This window comes from Propithecus coquereli, unplaced genomic scaffold (assembly GCF_000956105.1).
Source record: "Propithecus coquereli isolate 6110/MARCELLA unplaced genomic scaffold, Pcoq_1.0 Scaffold77, whole genome shotgun sequence".
NCBI classification, from domain to species: Eukaryota; Metazoa; Chordata; class Mammalia; order Primates; family Indriidae; genus Propithecus; species Propithecus coquereli.
In genome coordinates this window covers 4,067,537-4,090,780 of record NW_012153840.1, presented here as the reverse complement: position 1 = coordinate 4,090,780, position 23,244 = coordinate 4,067,537, and the positions used below count along the sequence as shown (strand labels likewise).

General features: G+C 44.7%; 1 protein-coding gene across 1 annotated transcript in view; it reads left to right on the top strand.

Moving 5' to 3' along the window:
• The window catches only part of VPS13D (vacuolar protein sorting 13 homolog D (S. cerevisiae)), a 237,909-nt gene extending 214,969 nt beyond the window's left edge, over positions 1 to 22,940 (top strand). Inside the window, exons 66-68 of the mRNA XM_012662492.1 lie at positions 10,110 to 10,241; positions 20,178 to 20,418; positions 21,945 to 22,940. Of these exons, the coding sequence (XP_012517946.1) occupies positions 10,110 to 10,241; positions 20,178 to 20,418; positions 21,945 to 22,076 (505 nt within the window). The 3' untranslated portion in view covers positions 22,077 to 22,940. The remainder of the gene's footprint in view (positions 1 to 10,109; positions 10,242 to 20,177; positions 20,419 to 21,944) is intronic.
• The last annotated feature ends 304 nt before the right edge of the window (positions 22,941 to 23,244 follow it).

The window sequence follows — 23,244 nt, the reverse complement described above, 5'->3', positions numbered from 1 at the left end:
ACAAAGCAAACAAATCAGAAAGCAGGTTCCCCCCAGAGGGGGCTGTAGCATCCCCATGGTGCCTGGGGGCTTTCTGGGGTAGAGGGGATGCCAAGGACACGCTGCCTCACCCGCTTCAGTTAGGGGAGCTCCATTTTCAGCAGTTGTATGATTAAGATTATCTTACAGACTTGATTTAGAGAAAGTGTTTTACCACTGAAAAATTTTTTTGAAAACCCCTGCTATGAGGAATTTTGTTAGTGTTAAGATTCTAAAACTTTACTAATTCCAATTCTAAGAATTTGATAGCTGGTATAATTAATTGAACTGCTAGGTTGATGAGCTCTAGCTCTTCTTAGAAAGTTCCATAAGGCAATGGGAATGGATGGAGTAGGTCAGGTGAGTGAGCACTTTACGCACTTGTTCCTTTAGAAAACACCTACGTACCCAGCACTTGATGTGCTCCCCGTGAATCAGTTTGACACATTCAATAAATCTTTCCCCCATAGGGCTCTGTCAAGGTAAAGTTTTAAATACTGCAGTGTTGCATTTTGGTATTTTAAATTGAAATGGCACCCAATCGTTCTGAATAGGGTTGGAGGGAAGGAGACAGTTAACTTTTATGAGTACCTACTATGTGCCTACTGTGCTGTGCTCTTTTCATATTTTATCTCAACATTATCACCAAGTAGGTATCACATTCTCATTTGTTGATAAGGAAACTGAGGCTGAGAGCCATCTAGGTAACTTATTCTGTGTCACCCAGTTAGTAAGTGACTGGACTGGGATTTCAGTCTATGTTTGTCTTTTTTCAAAGCCCTTTGTTCATCTCTGTAGTACCTCGCTCCTAAATTTCACCTCTTCTCTTAAAAGAGATCAACCTTTGGGAAAAGATAGATAACTTTCACATTAAAAGAAAGAAATTATGTAATTATTTGCCAGAAATGAATTTAAAAATACCTAGTTTATTTAGTTTAACCAGCTTGTTATCATTGGCATTTATATTTAATAGCCACAAAATCAAGTTTATCAGAAATTGGGTATTTTGGCCCATGTGACATATCTTGGGATTGGCATTAGAGGTGACAGGTTAACAAGGAATTTGGCCATGACTTGAGAGATTCCAATAAGCACCACACACTCTGATTCAGAATGTTATACATAGAACACAAATAAACCTTGCATTTGTGAAGTGCTTCGTTCTTATAATGATGTTGAAAGTTGCAAATCTCTTTATAAGTTGTCTACTATTATTTTATCAAAGCAAAGCAATCCCAGAAAGCATGCAAAAGTTACGGCACTTTAGGAAATCCAAGGCTGTTAGGCTCTACACTCACTGTAACATTATCCATTTGATTGGAATTCGTTATAAAGAGAGCCTGCCTTGCCCCTTCCCACCCGGCCTAATTAACAGGTAGTCTCACCCCTGCGGCAGTTGACTAAGAAAAAAAAAATCTGGAGTGTTTTTGTCTTAGAGTTTAAATCTCAACAGGCATATCTGTTGGCATTAGTCCTACCAGCTGTCACAGTTGCAATATCATGGGGTCCCCAAAACATGTGTTAGATTATGGGAAGCCTTGACCCCTATAAACAAGTTAGGTGTGAATCCCACCGATGGGGGAAAGCCCAGCCCAGGAAGTGTTGTCCCTGCTGATGGATGTCAAATTACTAAAAACCTAACAATATTAATACAATTTCTAATGATTTCGTGAATCAGCCTCTTTCCCACATCTTTAGTGGCAGCAGTACAACGTGGGATTTTATGTGTCGTTACACGTATGACTTCAGAACTCTAGGGAGAGGTGAGTAGAATGTTAACAAGAAAGCAAGAGGAAAAGGAAAATACTACAGTTAGAAGCAGTGAGCCTCCCCAGTAGAAAAACAGTGTGAGAGGTTGGACGTTGTGCCCTGGCCCATCTTGGGCCCCACCACCTAAGCTAGGTTAGGGCCCGCCGTGTGTACCCATGGCACCCTCTTATTAGAACGAACTAGCAAAAATAATAGGTAGCCTTTTGAGTGCTTGTTATATACCAGGCACTGTTCTATGCACTATACATGTATTGTGCTTATTTATTTACGTATTTAAATATTGACTTATTTACTCCTCACAACAAACCCTTATTACCTCCATTTTACAGATTAGGAAACCAAGGCTCCAAGAGAGTACATAACTTGCCCAAGGTTACAGTTTGTAAATGGCAGAACTGGGATTCAAACCCACTCAGCCTGGTTCCAGAGCTGTCCTCTCAGCCATTGTATTATACTGCCGCTATCTTAGTGCTCCCCAGCTGTGTTATAATTGCCTGTTTTTGTTTATCTCCTCCATTAAACTCCAGTAAATTCTCTGTTCAAGTCATCCTCGTCTTCCTCAGGGCCTAGCACTGGCCTATGCATATGACAGCTCAGGAAAGGGTCACTACACGGGGTGGGGGTGGAGTACGGAGGAGGCCCCAGCCATTCTCAGGACTCGGAGCAGTCTCATGTTTCTGGCTACCTTTGTCTCCTTGATCAGTAATTTCATCTACGATCCAGTCTCCACTGACATAGGGTTTCCTCCTGCCCAACCTATTTTCCTTGTGTCCAAAATCTGAATTGTCCTAGTAGGTTCTTGGTACAATTTTCTTGATTCAAGATTTAATGCAGCCAGAGCTCTGTAGTTATTATTAAACCTATGGATTGGATACTGTCTTTGAGTAGGTTCTAGAAGATGGGTTTCAGTTTGTCTTGGAACTATGGGAAAGAATTTCTCATGTAAATTGAGCCAAACTTTAGAGGTTTTCATCGTCTAATAGAATCTTGTCTGATTATAGTTTGCACTGAAAGGAGCGCAAAGGAGTAAAATGTGGGGAGAAGAAATACTTTTCCATTTAGTCTTTGAAAGTAGATGCATGTAGCAGAGAGGAGAGGTCTACAGGTCAGAGATCAGACGCAACCCATGGCATGGAAGTCGTCTTAGCGTTCCAGACACTATATTGCTGTGGCTGTCAGAGGGAGTTTTAACCAATTCATCTACTCCAGGGCAGAGAGTACTGTTTAGATGGACTTTTGGGTTTCTTTTAGAGAAGTGACAAATATTTGATTGAGCCATTCAATCAAACCCTGGTATCTTGTAGCTGTTATCAGTTAACAGTGTTTGAAGAGGTAGTCAGGGCTGACCTTCTGTTCTCAGTCTAATTGTTTGCGCTCAGTTGAGCACAGTATATATCAGTAAGATAATTAAAGCAAAAGTCTTGGACACATACATAAAGCAAATGCAAGCACAATCCATCACTTTGTTGAGGTCAGTACACACAACTCTTAAGGAAGATGGCAGTCATCGATTGAATAAACATTCTGTTATGTGAGGGTGTCGTGTGTCTGACACACACCTTTTACTCATTTACTGATTGTTTTTGAATATCACTTGGTTGACAGACATTGGCCATGACAGGCTTCTCAACCAACGAGTATCTTCAGCTGTACAGGGGTGTGTGTATGTGTGCACAGCATCTGTCTTCAACTAATACAACTATGACATAGTTACTCATCATATAAGCTAAGAACAAATAATGACTGGCCAACCATTGACCCTCAGGCTGAAAGGCAAGATCAACCAAGTGGAATTGGTTAGATCTCCTGTGTCACCTTGTTTGGATTTATTGTTGCTTAAAGAAAGTGACATGAATTGTTTTTACTACTCTGATCTTTGGTGTTGGGCCTCTAGTGTACGTCAGATAGCAATGGCCAGATACAGACTTACTCTGCATTAACTGCTCTCACTGGGTGGGTATCTGCAGTGTATCAGCCACTGCATCGGCAGCCCCTTCCTTGGGGGGAGAGTCCTCCCTGCCATACAGCCGACTCCCTGACGTTTTCATGGAGTTCAAAGCTCAAGTTCGTTTGGTGCTGACATTCTGGATTAGCTGGTTGACTGGAAGGACTGTTTCTTTCTATACACTGTGAAATTTATAAACCACAGCAGCTGAGGGCTTAACATGGCCGACAAGCCCCAGCTGGCAGCAATTAAATACTCCGCAGACCTTTGGCCAGACAAAGGTTTGCGGAGGCAGAGCTGCTGCCTGTGCACTGAACAGGCCCTTCCCTGCTGCTGAGTGCCGGTTCCTAGGAGATGCTGTCAACTAATGAGACGTGAGTGGGTGGGGTTTTGCCACCTCCTGTCTAGTGCTCCATTATCCCCAGGATTGTAGCACCAAACCCTGCCCACGTAGCAGCACATCTTGACACTGGCCACGGGGAAAGGAACACAGCCCCCGGGGGAGGCCACAGGCTGGTACGACGGTGGTAGGCCAGGGTAGTTTAGACGTTGATCTTTCTGCTCCAGTGCCAATGACAGGGTCTAGAGCTACTCCACTTTTCTTTTTAATGGATACCATTATGCTTTAGGTTGAAAGGAGAAGATGGGAATGAAAAAACAGTAAGATGCCATTTTATACCCATTTGAGCAGCAGAGATTTAAGAGTCTAGACCATTGCTGTCCAAGACACAATTTAAATTTATATTAATGTAAATTAAATTTAGAATTCAGGTTTTTAGTTACACTGGCCACATTTCAAGTGCTCAGTAACCACACATGGTTAGTGGCTATGTATTGGACAATGCTATCCTAGACAATACCAGGTGTTGGAAAGACTATAGATTGCTAGGGCCTCTTAAACGCATTGTTGGTGGGAGTATAAAAACAGTTCAACACTTTGAAAACAGTTTGAATTATCTTGTTAGGTAAACATTTATACCCTATGATCCTGCAAACGCCTCCTAGATATATTCCCAATGTTCACCAGGAGACATGTATAGGAATGTTCATAGCAGCATCGTTTGTAATAGCAAAACCTGGAAATAACCCACATGCCATCAACAGGAAGATGGATAAATCATGGAATGGTCATATAATGGAATATTAATAAAGCAGACACAATGAATGAGTTAGAGCTGCACACAAAGTAACAGCTGAATCTTAGCAATATGACAGTGACATTCTTTATTCAAAAGCCCAAAACAACTAAACCCAAAGAATATAACAAGAATGTGCCCAAGCATACTTTGAAATGTGATAAGACTACATAAAAAAGATAAGCACAGGAATGATAACCACAAGCTTCAGAACAGTGGCTGTCTTAGGCAGAAGAGGAACAGGGGTTTGGGGTGGCAGAACACCATACAGATGGAGTCCCGTGATCACCGACGGAGTGTTTGTGCTGGGGATGGTGGTTTCACAGGTGTTTATTTGTTTCAGATAAATAAAGAGAGCCCAATGCTGATAGCGGGCCCTGAACTAAGGATAAGGATGAGTCCAGTTTAAAAAAAATAGGACTAGAGTCCTTTCCCTCCCGGTGCTCAATAGGTTCCCTGGAAAATACATCAAAGGCATTTAAAAGTGGACAGGCTGTATTACTGAGTCACAGAGCATGAACAAATTTGGGATTGCTATTGCATACAGTTATACTAGTTCCAAAGGGTTATTTAGATTTATAGTGCCATGTCAATATATGGAGAAAACCGTTCCATCACACGGTGGCCTGCACTGAGGAATATCACTTCAGACTTTCTGCTGGCTCGTGAGGTTTGCTAGCTTGTCTTTTTAAATAATTCTTTTGATTAAGTTTGAGACTAAATTTGTTCAAGCACAGTCACTTTAAATACCACTCTCTCTCCCCCCACCTATAGCCTACCAACTTGGACCTAAGAAGTTAAAATTTTAGTTGAGTTTCAGAGAAAATAGAGTAGTTTTTCAGGCACCGACGATGATAAGGTAATAAGGAATGTGGGGAGAATTCCTTTAATCCAGCTTTCTGCTTTTAGTAAGAGTATGTCTAAATCACCCCTTCTGGAAGTAATCCTTATATTTATAAGACTATAACAGAAGATGTTTCCTTTCAGGGTAAAATTTAACTTGCTTTGCTTCTATGTTGATGTGAGGAATGAGCCTCGAATGGCACATTGAGCTCCTGCAGTCAGCACTGTTGGATACCGTATCCAGTCTTGCCCTTGATCCTCGTTTGATCAAAAAGTGAGGACCTTGGAAATGGGCAAAGAGTTTGCAGCCTGTTAGGAAGACAGATAAGAAAAGAAACATAACAAATAGGCAGTGTATACCCACAAGGGAGCTACTCTGCTTTCGCATTCTCTGATGTTTCAGTGAGTTTGTAATTTGCAAGTTAGATGATAATGTATTGGGAATAGAGGGAGGTGAGGTTGGATCAGCAAAATTTGGGGAAGGGTGTGAGGGAGGCCACTGAGTCAAGAAATAACTGTTCCTAGAAAGCTATTTGGCAATGGGATAAGATGGGGCACATTTACTTACATTCTCAGTTATCCTCTAGTTGTCATGAGATGTAATTTCCAAGAGCTCAGGCCCAGAAACAGCCACCTTTCCTTGGTTTCTTTGGCTTCCTTGGATCCCACCAGAGGAACTTAGGACTTAAGTTTTCTCCTACTTGGTAGCGTGTTTTGTGTACTATTGAAAAGATTGTTCCCTGTGAGAAAAAGGACTATATCAGCAGAGATGTCAGTTGCACGTCAGTTGCCCTCATGCCCCTTTCTTTGTTTCTCTCTATGGACCAGAGACACCCTTGACCTTTCTGTCAGGAAACGGGGATTCTAGCTGGCTCTCACTGTGCCTTAACATTTTTTTTTTTTTTTTTGAGACAGAGTCTCACTCTCTTGCCTGGGGCGAGTGCCGTGGCGTCAGCCTAGCTCACAGCAACCTCAAACTCCTGGGCTCAAGCAATCCTACTGTCTCAGCCTCCTGAGTAGCTGGGACCACAGGCACGCACCACCATGCCCGGCTAATTTTTTCTACATATATTTTTAGCTGTCCAATTAATTTCTTTCCATTTTTTGGTAGAGACAGGGTCTCGCTCTTGCTCAGGCTGGTCTTGAACTCCTGAACTCAGAACGATCCGCCCGCCTCGGCCTCCCAGAGTGCTAGGATTACAGGCGTGAGCCACCGCGCCCGGCCTGTGCCTTAACATTGATTGTTGGCTTTCAGAGCTCAAAGTCTCTAGTCTTCAAACTGTCCACCAAAGTCTGTATGTCATCTTTCTTTTTCAAGTAATGGCCCTTATACCATCCCGCACCCACAAATGTGTTCATTCATTTATTCAACTAATTCTTCTGCTCTGGTACCATAAACCAGCACTCTTTTAGATCCCAGAATAGCAATGAATGAAACAAAATCTCTCTTCTTATGGAGCTTACATTGCAGATGGGGAGTGGAGCAATAAGTAAATATATTTATACAAGTGAGATGTGAAGCACATGTGTTTTGAGCAGACGACCGACTTGATCTAACTTATATTTTGAAAGGACCATTCTCATGGCCGTGAGGAGATTGGACAAGGGTGGAGTAGAGAGAATAAGTTATGAGGCTATTGTAACAATACATTATAGATCCAGAGATTATTTGTTAGTTATGACAGAGATGGAGAAATGGTTGGATTTGGGATATATGTTGAAGTTGAGCATACTGGCCTCCCAATAGATTGGGGAAGATGTAGTGAGAGGAGATAGACTCAAAGCTTACGTTGGGAGGTGATGAGGAGCAGACTGTGCCATATTCCTCTTGGAGGGGCCTTTGGGCTTCTGCTATAATAGCCCGAACCTCTTCCAGAAGCCCCCTGAGTGAAGGAATAGTAGGACTCCTTGGGGAAAGGATACTTACCAGCTTGTTTGGGCTGTGTTTGGAATGAGAGCAGGTGTTTCACTAGACAGGGAAACTTGAACAGGGCTCTGCCACCTGGAGAATGCACCGAGCCCCTTGCCTGCAGTGTTGCCAGAATCCCTAAAACAGCAGACGTCGAGCTTCTCCGCTGATGGGTCAGCAGTGGCTCCCTGTACTGCACTTCCTACTTTCTTTCGATCTGTAGGTGACCTCTAAATAGCCGACAGTAGGCCTTCGTCTTGAAGGAGGAACTGAGACTAGGCACAGTAGGAGTTTGCGAGTATATGATAGAAATAAAACTGGGTTTTTACCCTTTCCCTTTTCAGTGCAGAGCTTTGAAACTTCCTTACAGTCACTTTATATCATCCTTGTAACTGGACTTTTGAACAATTATCAGTGGATTTCTGGCTTTCCAGTACATGCCAAACCTCACCTGGGTATGGGCTGTCCTTCAGACATCAAGGCCTGATGTACTGAATGTTGGCCTGGGTTCAGGAGCACTTTACGATTATCCCAGCTTTGCAGCTCCCCTTTTACATGGCCTGTGGCGAGTGTCTGATTGTTTCTGTTCATATAACTAATCCGATTTGCCCACCAGGGCACTTTTTGCCCTTCTAAGTAAGTCTCTACACTACTGTTTATGGCTCTGAAGTGCTGATTCAGTGTGTGAGCCTATTCCTCTCTTTTAGATATGTCTGGAGAGGGGTGTTTTGCTTCACTGGGCTCCAGGAACAAATAATAAAAAGTACAGCAAGTACAAGGCCGAGGACAGACCCAGTACATTCTTATCAGTCATCTGAAATATGCACAGCCTTTCCAAGACAAATATGGACTCCTGTTTCTAGGAAAACACCAAAAAGTACTTATCAATTACTCTGTATATGGTTTGCGGAAAAAGACAACATCAGCCTACTCTGAAAGCCATAGCAAAGCAGATTCCTCTGGGCAACCGACAGCTAAGCGGCATGAGTTAGAGCCGCTGCAGAGTCCCAGACTGTGGCCTGGGACTGGTCCAGGGAGCATTTCTTCCCCTCACATGATTACCATGTCCCTCACCCTTTACCCAAGCAACTGAACTCATCTTAGAAGTCTAGAAGCTTGGTGTGTTCCTACTAAATACCCAAGGTCCGTCAGTCTTCTTCTGGACCCACTGCAAATCCAAGGATGGCTCTCCTGAAGAGATTCTTAGAAAAGCAGGGTGTGACCAGTAGAATCTAGCAAGAACAATGAGAGCCGCCATTGGTGGAGAGCCCATGTTTTGTCCAGCACAGGCTGGACAGGCATTATTTTACTTGATCAGTCCTATAAGGTAGGCATCATCATCCTGTTTCACAGAGAAAACTGAAACTGAGAGTTAAGGAAGTTAACTGACTCATCCATGATCACATAGCTTGAAAATGGTAGCAGCAGGATTCAAAGAATTATGGGAACCTTTAACCACTATCTTTTTTTTTCAATTTATTTATTTTTTTTCTTTTTTTAAATTTCAGAATATTATGGGGGTACAAACATTTTGGTTGCATATATTGCCTTTGCATCGCCCAAGCCAGAGCTACAAGTGTGCCCATCCCCCAGACAGTGTGCTCCTCACCCATTAGCTATGAGTTTACCCATCCCCTCCACCCCACTCCCACCTGCCCAGCACCCGATGAATATTACTTTCATGAGCACCTAAGTGTTGATCGGTTAGTACCAATTTGATGGTGAGTACGTGTGGTGCTTTTTTATCCATTCTTGTGATACTTCATTTTGAAGTATGGGCTCCAGCTCTATCCAGAATAATATAAGAGGTGCTAGATCACCATTGTTTTTTGTTTGTTTTTTTTTTGAGACGGAGTCTTACTTTGTTGCCCAGGCTAGAGTGCCATGGCATCAGCCTAGCTCACAGCAACCTCAAACTCCTGGGCTCAAGTGATCCTTCTGCCTCAGCCTCCCGAGTAGCTGGGACTACAGGCACGTGCCACCATGCCCGGCTAATTTTTTCTATTTTTAGTTGTCCAGCTAATTTCTTTCTATTTTTAGTAGAGACGGGGTCTCGCTCTTGCTCAGGCTGGTCTCGAACTCCTGAGCTCAAACGATCCACCCGCCTCAGCCTCCCAGAGTGCTAGGATTACAGGCGTGAGCCACCATGCCCGGCCCACCGTTGTTTTTTATGTAGTACTCCGTGGTATACGTATACCACATTTTATTAATCTACTCATATATTGATGGGCACTTGGGTTATTTCTACATCTGTGCAATTGAATTGTACTGCCATAAACATTCAATTGCAGATGTCTATATTATAAAATGTCTTTTTTTCCTAACCAGGATCTTATAGTGCATTCACAGGCAATACTGTAGTTTAATTCTGTTCACCAAATTTAGAGTATGTCTTGTATTAAGTAGTACTTTTATTTTAGGTGAGGAAAGGAAATCATTTTAACCTTAACATTTAACCTCTTTGCTTTTTGTCCACTTACTCATCTAGGACTCAAGCACAGAGGGTTCGGAAGCCACGTTGCTGCACGGGGCCCCAGGGGCTGCTTCCTCGCTATTCTGAGAGCCAGGCAGAAGGGCAAGAGCAGCTCTTCAAACTCACGGACAATATACAAGACGAATTGTAAGTTGGCGCCCTGGAGAACTGGCCCTGTTGGTCCACTGAGTTGTCTTTTCTATCTTTGAATCTGCGAAATTTCCATCTGATCCAAGTTATCATCATGACTCTCAGACCTTGGAACTGGTCCAAGGATTCCTTGCCCCAGTTGTTTCGTAGATTTAGATATAACTACTTGTAAACAGCCTTTTGCTGAAAGGAGTGGTTCTCAAACTGTGTTCTATAGCCAGACCCTAGTGTTTAGTTCCTAGAAAATGGTAGTCTCTTTCTAGTTAGTTTAGAGAGCGAAGATAATGGATAAAATGTTCTCAATTTTCAGGGCTTTTTTTCCCTTTGAAATTTTCTTAAACTTTGAGATTTTATTGTTTGTTGCAGAATGCTAGCAAAACAAAACAGATGAATAGCAAACAGCTAGTAGTTGAACACTTTGGAAATGTGATTTTCTTAAGACTATTTTGTTTCTTTTTAAATATGAAGCCTTATATACCTGGGTCCTTGTCATATCTTCATTTGGTGAAATTATATCTAGTCAATGTGGTAAAATTAAATATATCACTATGTTAGGATAGTTTGCAAAGACCCTTATATCATAAAAATGCTCTATAACCTGAATAGGTATTAGAACTACTAGCTCAGAGAAAGCAGTTGGTTATGTCTAGTGAGTAGCAAAATGATAGTTTATTTCTTTTAATGCTTATTTATTTCTGTTAAAGTAAAGCAGGCTGGGGTGGGCATGGTGGGTCACGCCTGTAATCCTAGCACTCTGGGAGGCTGAGGCAGGAGCATTGTTTGAGATCAGGAGTTGGAGACCAGCGTGAGCAAGAGTGAGACCACATCTCTATTAGGAACAGAAAAAATTAGCCTGGCGTGGTGGTGGGTGCCTGTAGTCCCAGCTAGTCGGGAGGCTGAGGCAGGAGGATCACTTGAGCCCAGGAGTTTGAGGTTGCTGTGAGCTAGGCTGACTCCACGGCACTCTAGCTGGGGTGACAGAGTGAGACTGTGTCTCAGGGAAAAAAAAAAAAAAAAGGTAAAGCAGGCTGCGGGAGAGGGGAGCGATTCTGAGCACTGTGAGTACTTTTTGGTTGGTAGAGCAGCATTTGAAGTACAGGTCAATTCAGGATAGTTTTCAGTATCACTGTTGGAGACCGTACTAGGTAGACTTCATCTCATATTTTTGTAGCTGTATTTGGGGATATCAGAAATCAAATCCAGCATTCATTTATTGCTTGCTAAATAGAATGGCATCTTCCTAGATGTATCTCGTATAACCCAAAACCCCTGTGGTGTTATTGGAAAGTCTCTTGATAATGGAGTTGTATTTCGTTGTCTTAGTCTGCTTGGGATGCCACAACAAAATAACAAAGACTAGGTAGCTTAAACAACAGAAATTTGTTTTCTTACAATTCCGGAGGCTGGGAAGTCCCAGATGAAGGTACTAGCCGATTCTGTTCCTGATTAGGGTTCTCTTCCTAGTTTGCAGACGGCCACCTTCTCACTGTGTCCTCACATGGCGCAGGGAGAGAGGGCACTCTTGGGTGTCTCTTATAAGGACACTAATCTTGTCGCTTCAGGGCCCTAACCTTTTGACCTCAGTCAACCGTAATTATTTCCTTACACCAAATGGTCACAACGGGGATGGGGCTTTCACATATGGGGGTGGGAGGGTGCCTCAGTCCATAGCAGGTGTCACTAATAGGTTCTGCTGTTTCAGTCTAGCCTCAGCCCAGAGTCCCCATGCAGTTCACTCCAGGGAGAACTTTATATTCCTATCTTCCTTGGAGTGCAGATTTGGTGCCATGGCTGCATTTGGTACCACTTTGCAGATGGAACTTTTGGCTTTTGGATTGGAGGTCCAGAGAGTTATTTCTCAGGTCTAACAGGACTGGTTCAGAGTCTACTAGAATGGCAGTCCCATGAGGGCTGGGATTTTTGTCTGTTCCATTCACTGAAGCATCCTCAGCACCTAGAACAGTGCCTGGCATATAATAGGCACTCAATAAATATAGCTGGATAGCTGCAGTTTAGCATTTGTATTAATACGTGTCCACTTTTCAGTTATTTGGGGTTTTTTTCAGGTCAAAGTTTGAGATTATAAATTATTATATGTTGTATTTTTGATTTCCTCCCCAACTCCCCTAAAGTCAAACCATCTCTGGTCCTCTATAAATTCATTTGCAATGAAGACATGCCAAAAACACAAGGGAGCAATTGCATAGTACAGCCCACATAGGCTTGCTCCCACTGAGATATCTACACTGAAAATAATCAGGGAGAGCTGGAAACTGGAACAAAATGAAATGAGTAAAATAGATTTCATAAAACTCTTGAAATTCATATGAAGTAGGAAAAGATACTGGCATTAATTAATTTTGACTTTAAAGATAAAAACCATGTGTCTCCACCCAAGATGGGGGTTAAATCTTGCCAATGAATGTTGAAGGGGGCACGTGACCGTGGCCTTCCTAAGAGTGCAAGGAAGAAGGCATCAGGGAATCCGGCAAATGCCTCTCTGAAGTGTCCTCAGTTGTCGGCCTGGGCCTTCACAGTGATGTGAACATTACACTCATCACTTTGCAAGAAAGGCGTATTCAGGAAAAGCACACGAGCACCAAATTATACCTCTGACTTTTATCCTAGATTTGTAATTAAAAACATGTTTAAAGACCTAATTATTTGCATATTTCCCTTCAGAGTTAACCCCTTAAAAGGGTCTTTAATACCTTGCTCTACTGTTCTAACTAAATGTTTCCACATTTTTTTCCACTTAGACTCACTGTTTCACTTCTGGAAAATATTGTGTAATTACTTCCTGATGGAGTGAAAACCCCACAAAGTCCCTGGTGCCATGGTGACTTCAACTTTGTTCTCCCAGATCAAGTTGCATTTAATAGTTTTGTTTTATTTAATTAATTAGCATTAAAAAGACAGTTAATGACATATGATTTCGGGTCTGGCCAGCTTCAGTTTCAAATTAATCAAATATTTCTCTGGTATTTGCAGAATAGTCATTGCTTCCCATTTTTCTCAGTTTTGGTTTTGAAATAGGATCCTAGGTTAAGATAATGTTAAGGTAAAATTTATCCTATATAATTAAATTAATTTTTCTTTCTAATTAGTGTCTAATTTGTAGCTAGAAACTTGTTTTCATTTTTTAGAAAAGTACTTATTTTATTTCTGATACGTCATCATAGATAAAGGTACATTATCTAGGTTTGTAAAAGCACCAGGGTGGCTCTTACCTTTTCAGAAAAGATGCTCATAAGTGACCCACATGACCTAGGAAGGTGCTCTCACATGGTGTGTTCTAGAATTTGACAATTTGATTATATTGTTTAAATATAATTTTATTTATTTGTTTTTGAGACAGGGTGTTGCTCTGTCGCCCAGGCTGGAGTGCAGTGGTGTCATCTTAGTTCACTGCAGCCTCAAACTCCTGGGCTCAAGCAGTACTCCCTCCTCAGCCTCCCAAGTAGTTGGGACTACAGGCATGTGCCACCACACCCAGCTAATTATTTTTTATGTAAATGAGGTCTCTCTATGTTGCCTAGGCTGGTCTCAAACTCCTGACATCAAGCAGCTCTCCAGCTTCAGCCTCCCAAAAAGTGCTAGGATTACAGGTGTGAGCCACCATGCCCAGTCTAAATGTCATTTTAGAAAGTAACATTTATGAGATTTTTTTTAATACAGAGAAGTATAAAAAGGAAAAAAAAAATAGCCTATACACCCACCAGCCAGATAAGTCCTTCCTTTTTTTAATGAAATAAACTCATGCATATAGTTAGCAAATTCAAGAGTACAGAAGAAAATAAAGTCAAAAGTAAAAGTCTCTTTTCTTCTCCTTTGTAAACATGTTGTTTATGATATTTTGTATCTTGTCTGTTCTTGAGAAACTGCATAAAGAGGGAGAGAGAAATCAGGAAAATTTTATTGGAGCATGCGCTGTAATGGTGATTCTAATGTACGTTATAGTAACATAGTCTCAAAACAAAAACAAAAGGCTAGTCCTTTGAGGAATGGAATAGAATTAATTAGCTTCCATTTTCTAAACCAGGAAATAATCTATTAATTACTATTGACACATAGGGAATTGAGCATTCTTTGATATGCCACTGAATTAAAACTTTCATTTGGCAGATTACTCAGCTACTCTGATAAAAGTTAATAGCTTGCTAAATCTTTAATAAGTTAAATCAAGAGTTCCAAGAGAATTTTTGCACTTTACTACTGGGTAAAATATGTCTAGCATCCAAAGTTGCAGGTGTACTGGCAAATTCCACTGCACCTTACGATGTAATTTCACCATTATTTGCTGAGACTCCCTAATACATAGATTTATTGAATCCTACTATGTGCCAGGATGAGTAGGAAATTTGCTATATCCTCAACAAGTTCACGGTCTAGCAGCCCAACTACCTATAACTTGCTGCTAAAGTAGAAGTATGAGCAACACGTTATGGGCCTGCAGACAGGAAATGATTATTTTATGCCTGGAAAGCTGAGGCACAGCTTCGCTGAGAAGCGTGTGGATGATTGACCTGACCTTGTGGGAGGAGGAGCAATGTGCCAAGGAGAGAAGGAAGAAAGGCCGTGTGCACAGAGATCAGTACTGGCCAGAGGCCTGGGCGGAAGAGCTCATGGCATGTCCAGAGAATTCAGATTGGCCAAGCATGGCAGCAGCACGTGTGTGGGAGGGAAGGAGTAGGTGTCGGAGAGCTGGGAAGGGGGTTCTGAGGCCAGGCTCTGAAGCCTGACACTAATGGTCATGCTAAGGAGCTCACCTCTCCGGTAGGCAGAGGTGAGATTTTGAAGAAGGGGATCCCACTCAGAATTACACGTTAAAAATGAAGCCTAATGGCAACAGAGAAATTAATCAGTTTGGAGAGGCTGGAGGGAGGAATCCAGTTAGGAGGCCCTTGGAGTAATCCAGGTGACAGTGGAGAGGCCTGAACACACGGTGGCCGTAACGATGAATAGAAGGGGACAGATTGGAGAGGTATTTAGGAGGTCACATCAGTGGGCTCAGTAGACTGAGTGGATTTGGAATCTGAGTGAGGTGGAGGGTCACCTCTTTGGGTCGTGGGGACATCGTCAGCTGAGATGGGGGTGCTGATGAGAGGATTGGGGAAGAAGGAGCTCAGCCGTGGACATGCCAGGTGTGCGACACTTGTGGGACATGCATATGGAGGTGTTCTGCAGAGGGTCTGGCACTCAGAGTGACACCAGGCTCAGACACAGTCAGGGGTCACAGGTGGACCTGGTGGGGGTGACACCTGGAGGTAGAGCCTGTTCTGGTAGCCCTGCTCCTGCAGTAAGACGACTCAGAACATTTCTGATTGTGAAATGACTCTAAAAGGAGTAGGATAAGATTTATAAATAAATTTAATAGAGCAAAAAAATTAAAGAGTGGGAGAAAAAGAAAGAAATCAAATAGGGTAGTTGAGAAAAAAACCAGATAGGGTAGATGAAACAGTTACTTGGAAGATTTCTCTCCCTCTGAGAGAACTTGGTCCTGAACCTATTTTCCACATGGCCCATTAGAGGGACAACCATTTCTCTGACCTGCTGATGAAAGGATACGTAGATTTGTGAGAAGAGGGTCGTCCCCACAGGATCAGGGTCACTTGGCATCTGTTCTCAACAGAAGGAAGAAATAACCAGGGCCACCATCAGTTGAGGGTCTCTTCTGTGTTGGGCTCATCGATTAGCTCTAATCATCACGTAGACTAGCCCAGCAGAGTAGACGTGTTGATCCTTGTTCTACACACCAGGCAGAGAAGCTCTGAGCAAAGCCACGTGGCTAGCGAGAGGCAGAGCAGACCGGCACCAGGACGGCTGGCTCCCATGCGAGTCTGCCATGTGACTTGGGGAGAACACTATCACCTGCCACAGAGGGAGAGGCCTGAGGCTATTGTTGATAATGGTGCTGGTGTTTTGAGAACACCCCCGTGGTTTGCGGTTTGTGGATATTGTTAGTAATAGTGGATTCGACTTCCGTGGCATTGAGTCTTGCCAGATTCACCCACTTCTAGCGCCTGTCATCGTGGAAGATGTAAGCCGTGTGCTGCAGCCGTCCCTTCTCTCAGAATAAACTCTCTGATGCTGATCCCCTAGGCCGGAGTGTCCTTTTTCTCTCTTTAACTCCGAAGTTAAAACACTGTCTAAAAATTTGTTTTGTTTTGTTTTGTTTTTTTTTTTGAGACAGGGTCTCACTCTGTTGGTCGGACTAGAGTATAGTGGCATCATCATAGCTCACAGCAACCTCAAACTCCTGGGCTCAAGCAATGTTCCTGCCTCAGCCTCCTGAGTAGCTGAGACTATAGGCGCGCACCACCACGCCTGGCTAATTTTTCTATTTTTTTGTAGAGACGGTGTCTCGCTCTTGCTCAGGCTGGTCTCGAACTCCTGACCTCAAGCGATCCTCCCACCTTGGCCTCCCAGAGTGCTAGGATTACAGGTGTGAGCCACCGTGCCTGGCCAAAATCCTATTTTTTAATAGAGTCAATTATAGTATCTACAGCAACCTAAAACATGCCAACAGAACATGGGGTGACTTCTCTAGTTCTCATATTTGAGGGATAAAGCTTATCCAGATGCTTTGTGTTTCTGGCCACATTTTTCCATTCTTCCTCCCTCTAAGTTAGTCATAGATCCAAGAACAGAAGGCATGTACTCAGGATCCACCTGAGACCACAGTGGCTCTCTTCCTCTGTGTCATCCCACGAGGTTTTCCTATAGTCACTCATTCTTGGGCCAGCAGCAGTCCCCGTGTGAGGCTTGGCTAGACAGGGATGACGAGTGGGGAGCCCTGGTCAAGACTTCAGAGCAGAGTGCCAGTCGTGACCCGGACCTCTCAAGTGAAGCAAGTGAAAGCCTGTGGGGAACTAGGCCTGGAAGGGCAAGAAGTGGCCTGTGGCTTTAGAAAAAGGGACGGGGGCCGGGAGGGGATGGGGAGAGGGGAAGAGTGTTCTGCTCTTGCCACGCTCTCTTGTCACCCTGACTTTGGGTTCCTCTCTCACAGAGCAAGAAGTCTGGGACCGGCCTCCATTAGATAGGGGACTAGTCTTGGAGCTGTTTTAATTATTCTTTGATGTGGTTTCCAGATTTTGTAAAACAGTAAAAATTAATAAGGATGATGAAGAAACCCAAAGCCTTGGTGGTTGGTGGCGGGAGTGCCAGGGAAGCAGCAGGAGGGGATGGAGACACAGCTGGTGGCCAACGAGCCCCTGGGGTTACCGCTCAGCTCCAGCAGTGGCCTCATATCCCCCTTTCTCCTTCTCTCAGTCATACCCGTGGCTGTGATCTGCTTTTGATTTGAAAAGACTTTAGGAAATTTCATGCAAATGTCCAAAAATAATGTTATTATCAGTAGCTGGGCCCCCTCCCCTGGACTTAGAGAATAGAGATCTGTAGATTTGCAGAGCTGGTCTCCCCTGCTGATGTTTCTGAATGGCCGTGAATTCTTTTGACCTTTGTACTGACCTTGTGAAGAAAGCTGGCGGACGTTACCATCTCCATGAGAGAGATGAAGAAACCAGCAGAAACCACACAGAAAGCAACTGCCTTGGCCCCGTTGCCCAGCCGGGCGGGCTTTCCCTGCTGCTCGGCCTGTTCTCCCTCACTGAGTCCCCTACTGTTCCGGAGGGCATCCCGGCTACAGCGCCCTTCCTCCAGAAGTTGCTCAGACCTGAGGGAGGACCTGCAGCAGCTGTGGCATCTTGGAAAGGGGTGTTCAGTGTGGAAAGTGCACTAGTAACTTCGGTGCCCGGCTCGGGCGTGGCAGCAGCCGCCTGAATGGAAAGCCCTCCGCCCTTTCCACTGGCCGTGTGTGAACCTCAGCTACAGCGGGTGCCATGTGGGGTGGGGCCAGGGGGCAAGGGTGCTGGCCTAGGGGAAAGCACCTTAAATCTCAGTTGGATTTTTCCTGTGACACATTCCTGTCACCCCAATCACGGTGGCCAACTTTGGAGTCTCCAACTCAGTGGCTGTGCACCATCCCCACCCACTACCCGCCGCCCCCCTCCCCCCGCCCCGCACAGGCCGCTTTGGGGTTTCAGCTGGTGTCCCAGCACATTCTGGCTGGCGCCATGGCACTCCCTCTCTGTGTCAGGGTGCATTTCATCTCTGTCCGTCTGTCTTTCTGTCTCCATGCCCTCCTTCCTTCCCCTGGACCAGCTCTTGCAGATTCCATTCAGCTGCCCTTGATACTGCTCGGTTTGGGATGTGAGAAAGTCTGTGCTAAGTGGCCTGAACACTAAAAGCTGCTGGGTCTTTCTAATTTTGGCATTAGGAGTTTACAAGTCTACATTCTTGGCGTTGCCAACCAGTTAGAATAGAACAATAAACTCCAATTTTTGTCATGGGAGGCTGTAATTAAAATGGCAGCTGGAACAAGGCGTACTTACTGCGTACTTTGGGGGTGGCCGACTCAGTGGGGTGTTCAGGGAGACATGGGGATTTAAGTGTGTCCCTCTCTCTTATGGGGCTTCCAACTCAGAGAGCCGAGAGACTTCTCCAGGACACACAGAAGAAACAAGTCAGTATTGGGCAGCACTTGGGGAGGCCACCACATTTAAGCACTCAAAAGTGGGCGGGGGTTAGAGTATTTAGGGGACTCTTCTTGGAGAAGTTGGAACCATGAATCCTCAGGCTGGGGGGCATTTAGAGAGGCTGAGAGAGCAGGGTGTGTGTCCTGCATGGACACAGGAGTGAGCCAGGGCCCAGCAGCTGCTCAGGCCTGAAGAGAAAGCAGCCTGTCCCCAGCAGGCAAGCCGCCCCCAGCCCCACAGGTTTCTGCCTCTGTTGGAGGATTTTGCAACTGCTGACCTGGGAACAATGCTGCCCTGGACCCAGGTTCCAGAACAGTCTAGGTGGAGCCTTGGCTCTGAGCAGCTATAGTTTGGCAACCAGAGCTCGGCAGCTAGTCTAGCGTCAGTTCTTATTATTCCTGCCGCCATCCGTCCTCTGCTGCTGTCCCTTGACGCTGCAGCCCATTGTGAAAAGCTGTCACAAGATGCAGGGGAGGCAGCCAGGCTTGGGGGAGCTGTCACCGCCGTTTCCAAGGTTCACTACTCTTCATTCAGTAGCTGAACAGAGAGGTTTGACATGCATAAATTCCCACTTTAAATCTGTGAGCTCCATGGAAGAGGTTTTTTTCTGAATGACCCTAAAGCTCCTAAAAATAATGACTAAAAGTTTAGAAAATGAAGATTACAGCTTTACCTACGAAAGCATTTTCTGACTATTAGAGTTTTCTGAACATAGAGTGGTCTCCTGAGTTCCCTTTCGCTGGAGGTGTTGAGCGGAGACTGGGCGACCTCTCAGTAGAGCGTTGAGAGGGCGGAAGCGGACGCAGGCATCACACACTGCGACGTGGTGCCGTCTCCTCGCGCCGTGCAATTTGGGAACCCCGTTTAATTCGCCTTTTCCCTTCAGTACTCGTGGCCCCGGCCCGTGTCTTCTGCCTCCTAGTGTCTGCCTCGCTCTGCTCGGCAGTGAACCTTCTCCGCTGCTACTTCAGTTGAACATTTAAAGGCAGTATTGTTTTCTTTCTATTTTGTCCAAGAAAACATTGTTATAATTTTCTCTAAGCCTTAATCTTTCTAAAAACACTCACCAAAAAAAACCACCGCACAAGATACAATTTCAGGATGTGAAATTGTTTCTGTTATTGAAACTGCTGGACGCCATCGCTGGCTAGCATTGACTGAGCAGCCCACGGAAGGGTGCTGAGTGCTGTACATGTGGGCCTCACAGTAGCTCTTGCGGCCGGGTCAGTTTTACTCCTGATTTACAAATGAGGAAACAGAGGCTCGAAGTGATGAGGCCACCTGGATGGAGGTGCAGTGAGGCGGGGGCCTGGATTCCTGCTCAGCCCACAGTGGGCCTCCGCCTGACGTGAGGAGAAGCCCTGGGTGCCACTCCCGTGTTCTCTCTTCCTTGCAGCTTCATAGCCGTGGAGAACATCGACAGCTACTGTGTGCTCATCTCCTCCAAAGCCGTTTACTTCCTGAAGAGTGGAGACTACGTGGACCGAGAGGCCATTTTCCTAGAAGTCAAATACGATGATCTCTACCACTGCCTTGTCTCCAAAGACCACGGGAAGGTGTATGTGCAGGTGACCAAGAAAGCCGTGAGCACGAGCAGTGGTGTGTCCATCCCAGGCCCCTCCCACCAGAAGCCAATGGTGAGTCCACTGGCCTGTCGTCAGCACTGCTGGGTGGCGCGTGCGGGGTTCGGAGGTGGAAGGTCTCTGAAGGCCTCTGCGCTTCCCTCTTTCCAGCAGGGTCTCATTTTGAAGGCTGGGCTGGGCTGTTGCTCATCCAGGGCCACTGTTTCTCAGTCTGGACACAGGAGGGGCTCAGGCCATGGTAACGGGGTGGTGCTGCCCCTCAGCCAGCCTGCTCCTGACCCCAGGCAAGTTACTCAACATCCATGCCTCGGTTACCCGTCAATACAGTGGGGGCAGCAGTACTTACTCTAGTTGGTGGTGAGGAACAACCAGCATGATACGCAGGGGTTTTTATTCCCGAAACGTGATTCTTCAGAGCATTCAATCTAAGAAGGTGCCAGAGCGCACACTGGCTTCTCTATTGTTTCTCCTATAACAGTGGAAACCATAACTTTTGGTTCTGCACAAAGAAGCAGTATCTAGCATGCTCGATAAATATCTGTAAATAAAAGTTATGCTGTGCCTCCAAAGGAGACAAGGTATTATGAGGACTTTTAAATAATAAGGCTCCTATTAATAACTAACATTCCCAAAGGGCTTGCTGTGTGCAGTCTGTCCGCTGAGTGCAGACCCTGGAAGGAGCTGGGGTTCAAAGCAGGTGTCCCGCTCCAGAGCTGGCCGTCTGGACCGCAGAGCCCCTTGCTGTGCTGTTGCGAGGCAGGAGCAGGGTTGAGGAAACCCACCCATCTCTAGCCACGGTCGGACTCGGCGGCTTGTCCTGACACTCCGGTGTTAGTCCTGCGTGTTCTCACCTGGTATGCCAGGCTTTTCCAGCCTCTAGTCAAGAAAGATGTGTCATTCAAAGGGCCTGCCTGTCTGTGGTCTTTCTGCAGATCAGAAATAGCAGCCTCTTTGGGCCTCTCTCTTCAGGAGTCCTTTGACTTTCCCCTGCCCAAGAATGCACTTGGGTTTCCTTCGCTTATGCGGCTCCCCTGGGGTCACTGGCTGGAGTTAGGGCTGGTTGATTAACAGAGTTAACACCCAAAGTGTGAGTATTTCTCCAAGTTCCTGTGCATGGTGGGCAGCCTTGCCTGATAACATTGCTGCGCCTTTGCAGGCAGGTGGGCAGCGAAGCCTTCTTGGTGAGAAAGGCCTAGAGGAATCTGCTTGCTGATTCCTCCTTCTTCTTTGACCACGGCCACCCTCGAGCTGAATCCGCAGTGCGGTCCTTTATTCTCGCTCTCAGTCTTCCCTCCGCAGGTCCTACCTCCTCAGGACTGAAACTGCGTCTCAGTTATGGGGGTCCCCAATCTCAAGGGATTATGGGTTGGCTGCACGGTCACCTGGGGATTTTGTTTAAAAAACAGATTCCACCCCGGACTTTTCCCTTGGGAACCTATATTTATCTAAGTGGTACCTCTGCCGTTCTGACACGCAGCCGCACTGGCGCTGCGGCCTGGGTGAGTTGCAGTTGCCGTGGGCTCGGGTTCCATTCCGTCTCCCCGCCTCGGGGGCGGTTACTCATTCTGTTCTCCTCTCAGGTCCATGTGAAATCTGAGGTCCTCGCTGTCAAGTTATCACAAGAAATAAACTATGCAAAGAGCCTTTACTACGAACAGCAACTTATGTTAAGACTCAGTGAAAATCAAGAGCAGTTGGAGCTGGACTCCTGAGAAGTCCCAGCTGCTGGAGAAATACTCCCGGACACACATGCAAGCCAGCCAGGAGGAAGGAACAGGCCCGCACTCTGGTATTAAATTAGAGGCAAAACCAGAATAAGGTTTGGGGGAAGATGTCAAGGAATGAGGGAAAGTAAATCCTCATGGGGAAAAATTCAAATAGAAACCATATTCATTTGCGGGGCAGGGAGTTACTTTAGATTATGGGGAAGTAATTTTTAAAAGGTATTGGTTGAATAACGTAAAAAAAATGTACTGAGATGAATCTAATTTTTAGATTGCCCTGTATTTTGTTAACATGTATATATGTACAACTATGTGTTTGTAAATACATAGGAGTGTTTCTGCACAGGGCCCGTCGTGTGTAAAGGTTTGTTAACTGTAAAGTAATATAAAATTATATTGGATCTTCTATTGCACTAATTCTATACGTCTAATTCAGGGTACTCTCTATAGAAAGGCATTCTTAAAAATTGAAGAATGTTATGTCTTAGTTTTGGAAACTAAAGTATTCAAAGTAAAGTAAAGTGGATTGAATATTCAAGAGTGATGCCTTTGAAACCTTCGGTTATCCAGGCTGGAGCTGTGAGCCAAAGTATTCCAACCAGAGCTGACCCTTCAGAAGACCCTAGGAGAGTGGCTTGGTAGCACACCTTACATTTCTCATGTTCATTTTATAGATAGTTCTTATATTATCACAGGTTATTTTTTAAGTTATCTATCTATTTGACTTTCTCCTGACTAGTCTTGCCAAACTTAGAGGAAAAATTGTGTTCCATTACCACACACACAGAAATCAGCATTGTAAGTTTTTCTTGGGTTATTATTAGAGGTTTGAAACATTGGTAGGCTCTGTTGATTTAAAAGGGAAAAAAAATCCCATTGAACTATTGTAACAAATCAAAAACCCACAATAAGAATGTTCTCCTTCCTGGGCAACAACAAAGGACAAGGTCCTGGGACTATTTTCTTTTTAATAAAGCCACATGCTGGCATCACAGCTCCACAGCCCTAGGGGACACAGAGATGGTGATCCCAGGACAAAAAGGAAGAGGGAGAGAATTCCAGAAAAGGGAATGAAATAGGAGTATTAAAAACCAGTGTTTAAAAAAAAAAAAAAAAGATTAGTTGGGTTTGGTGGTGCACGCCTGTAGTCCCAGCT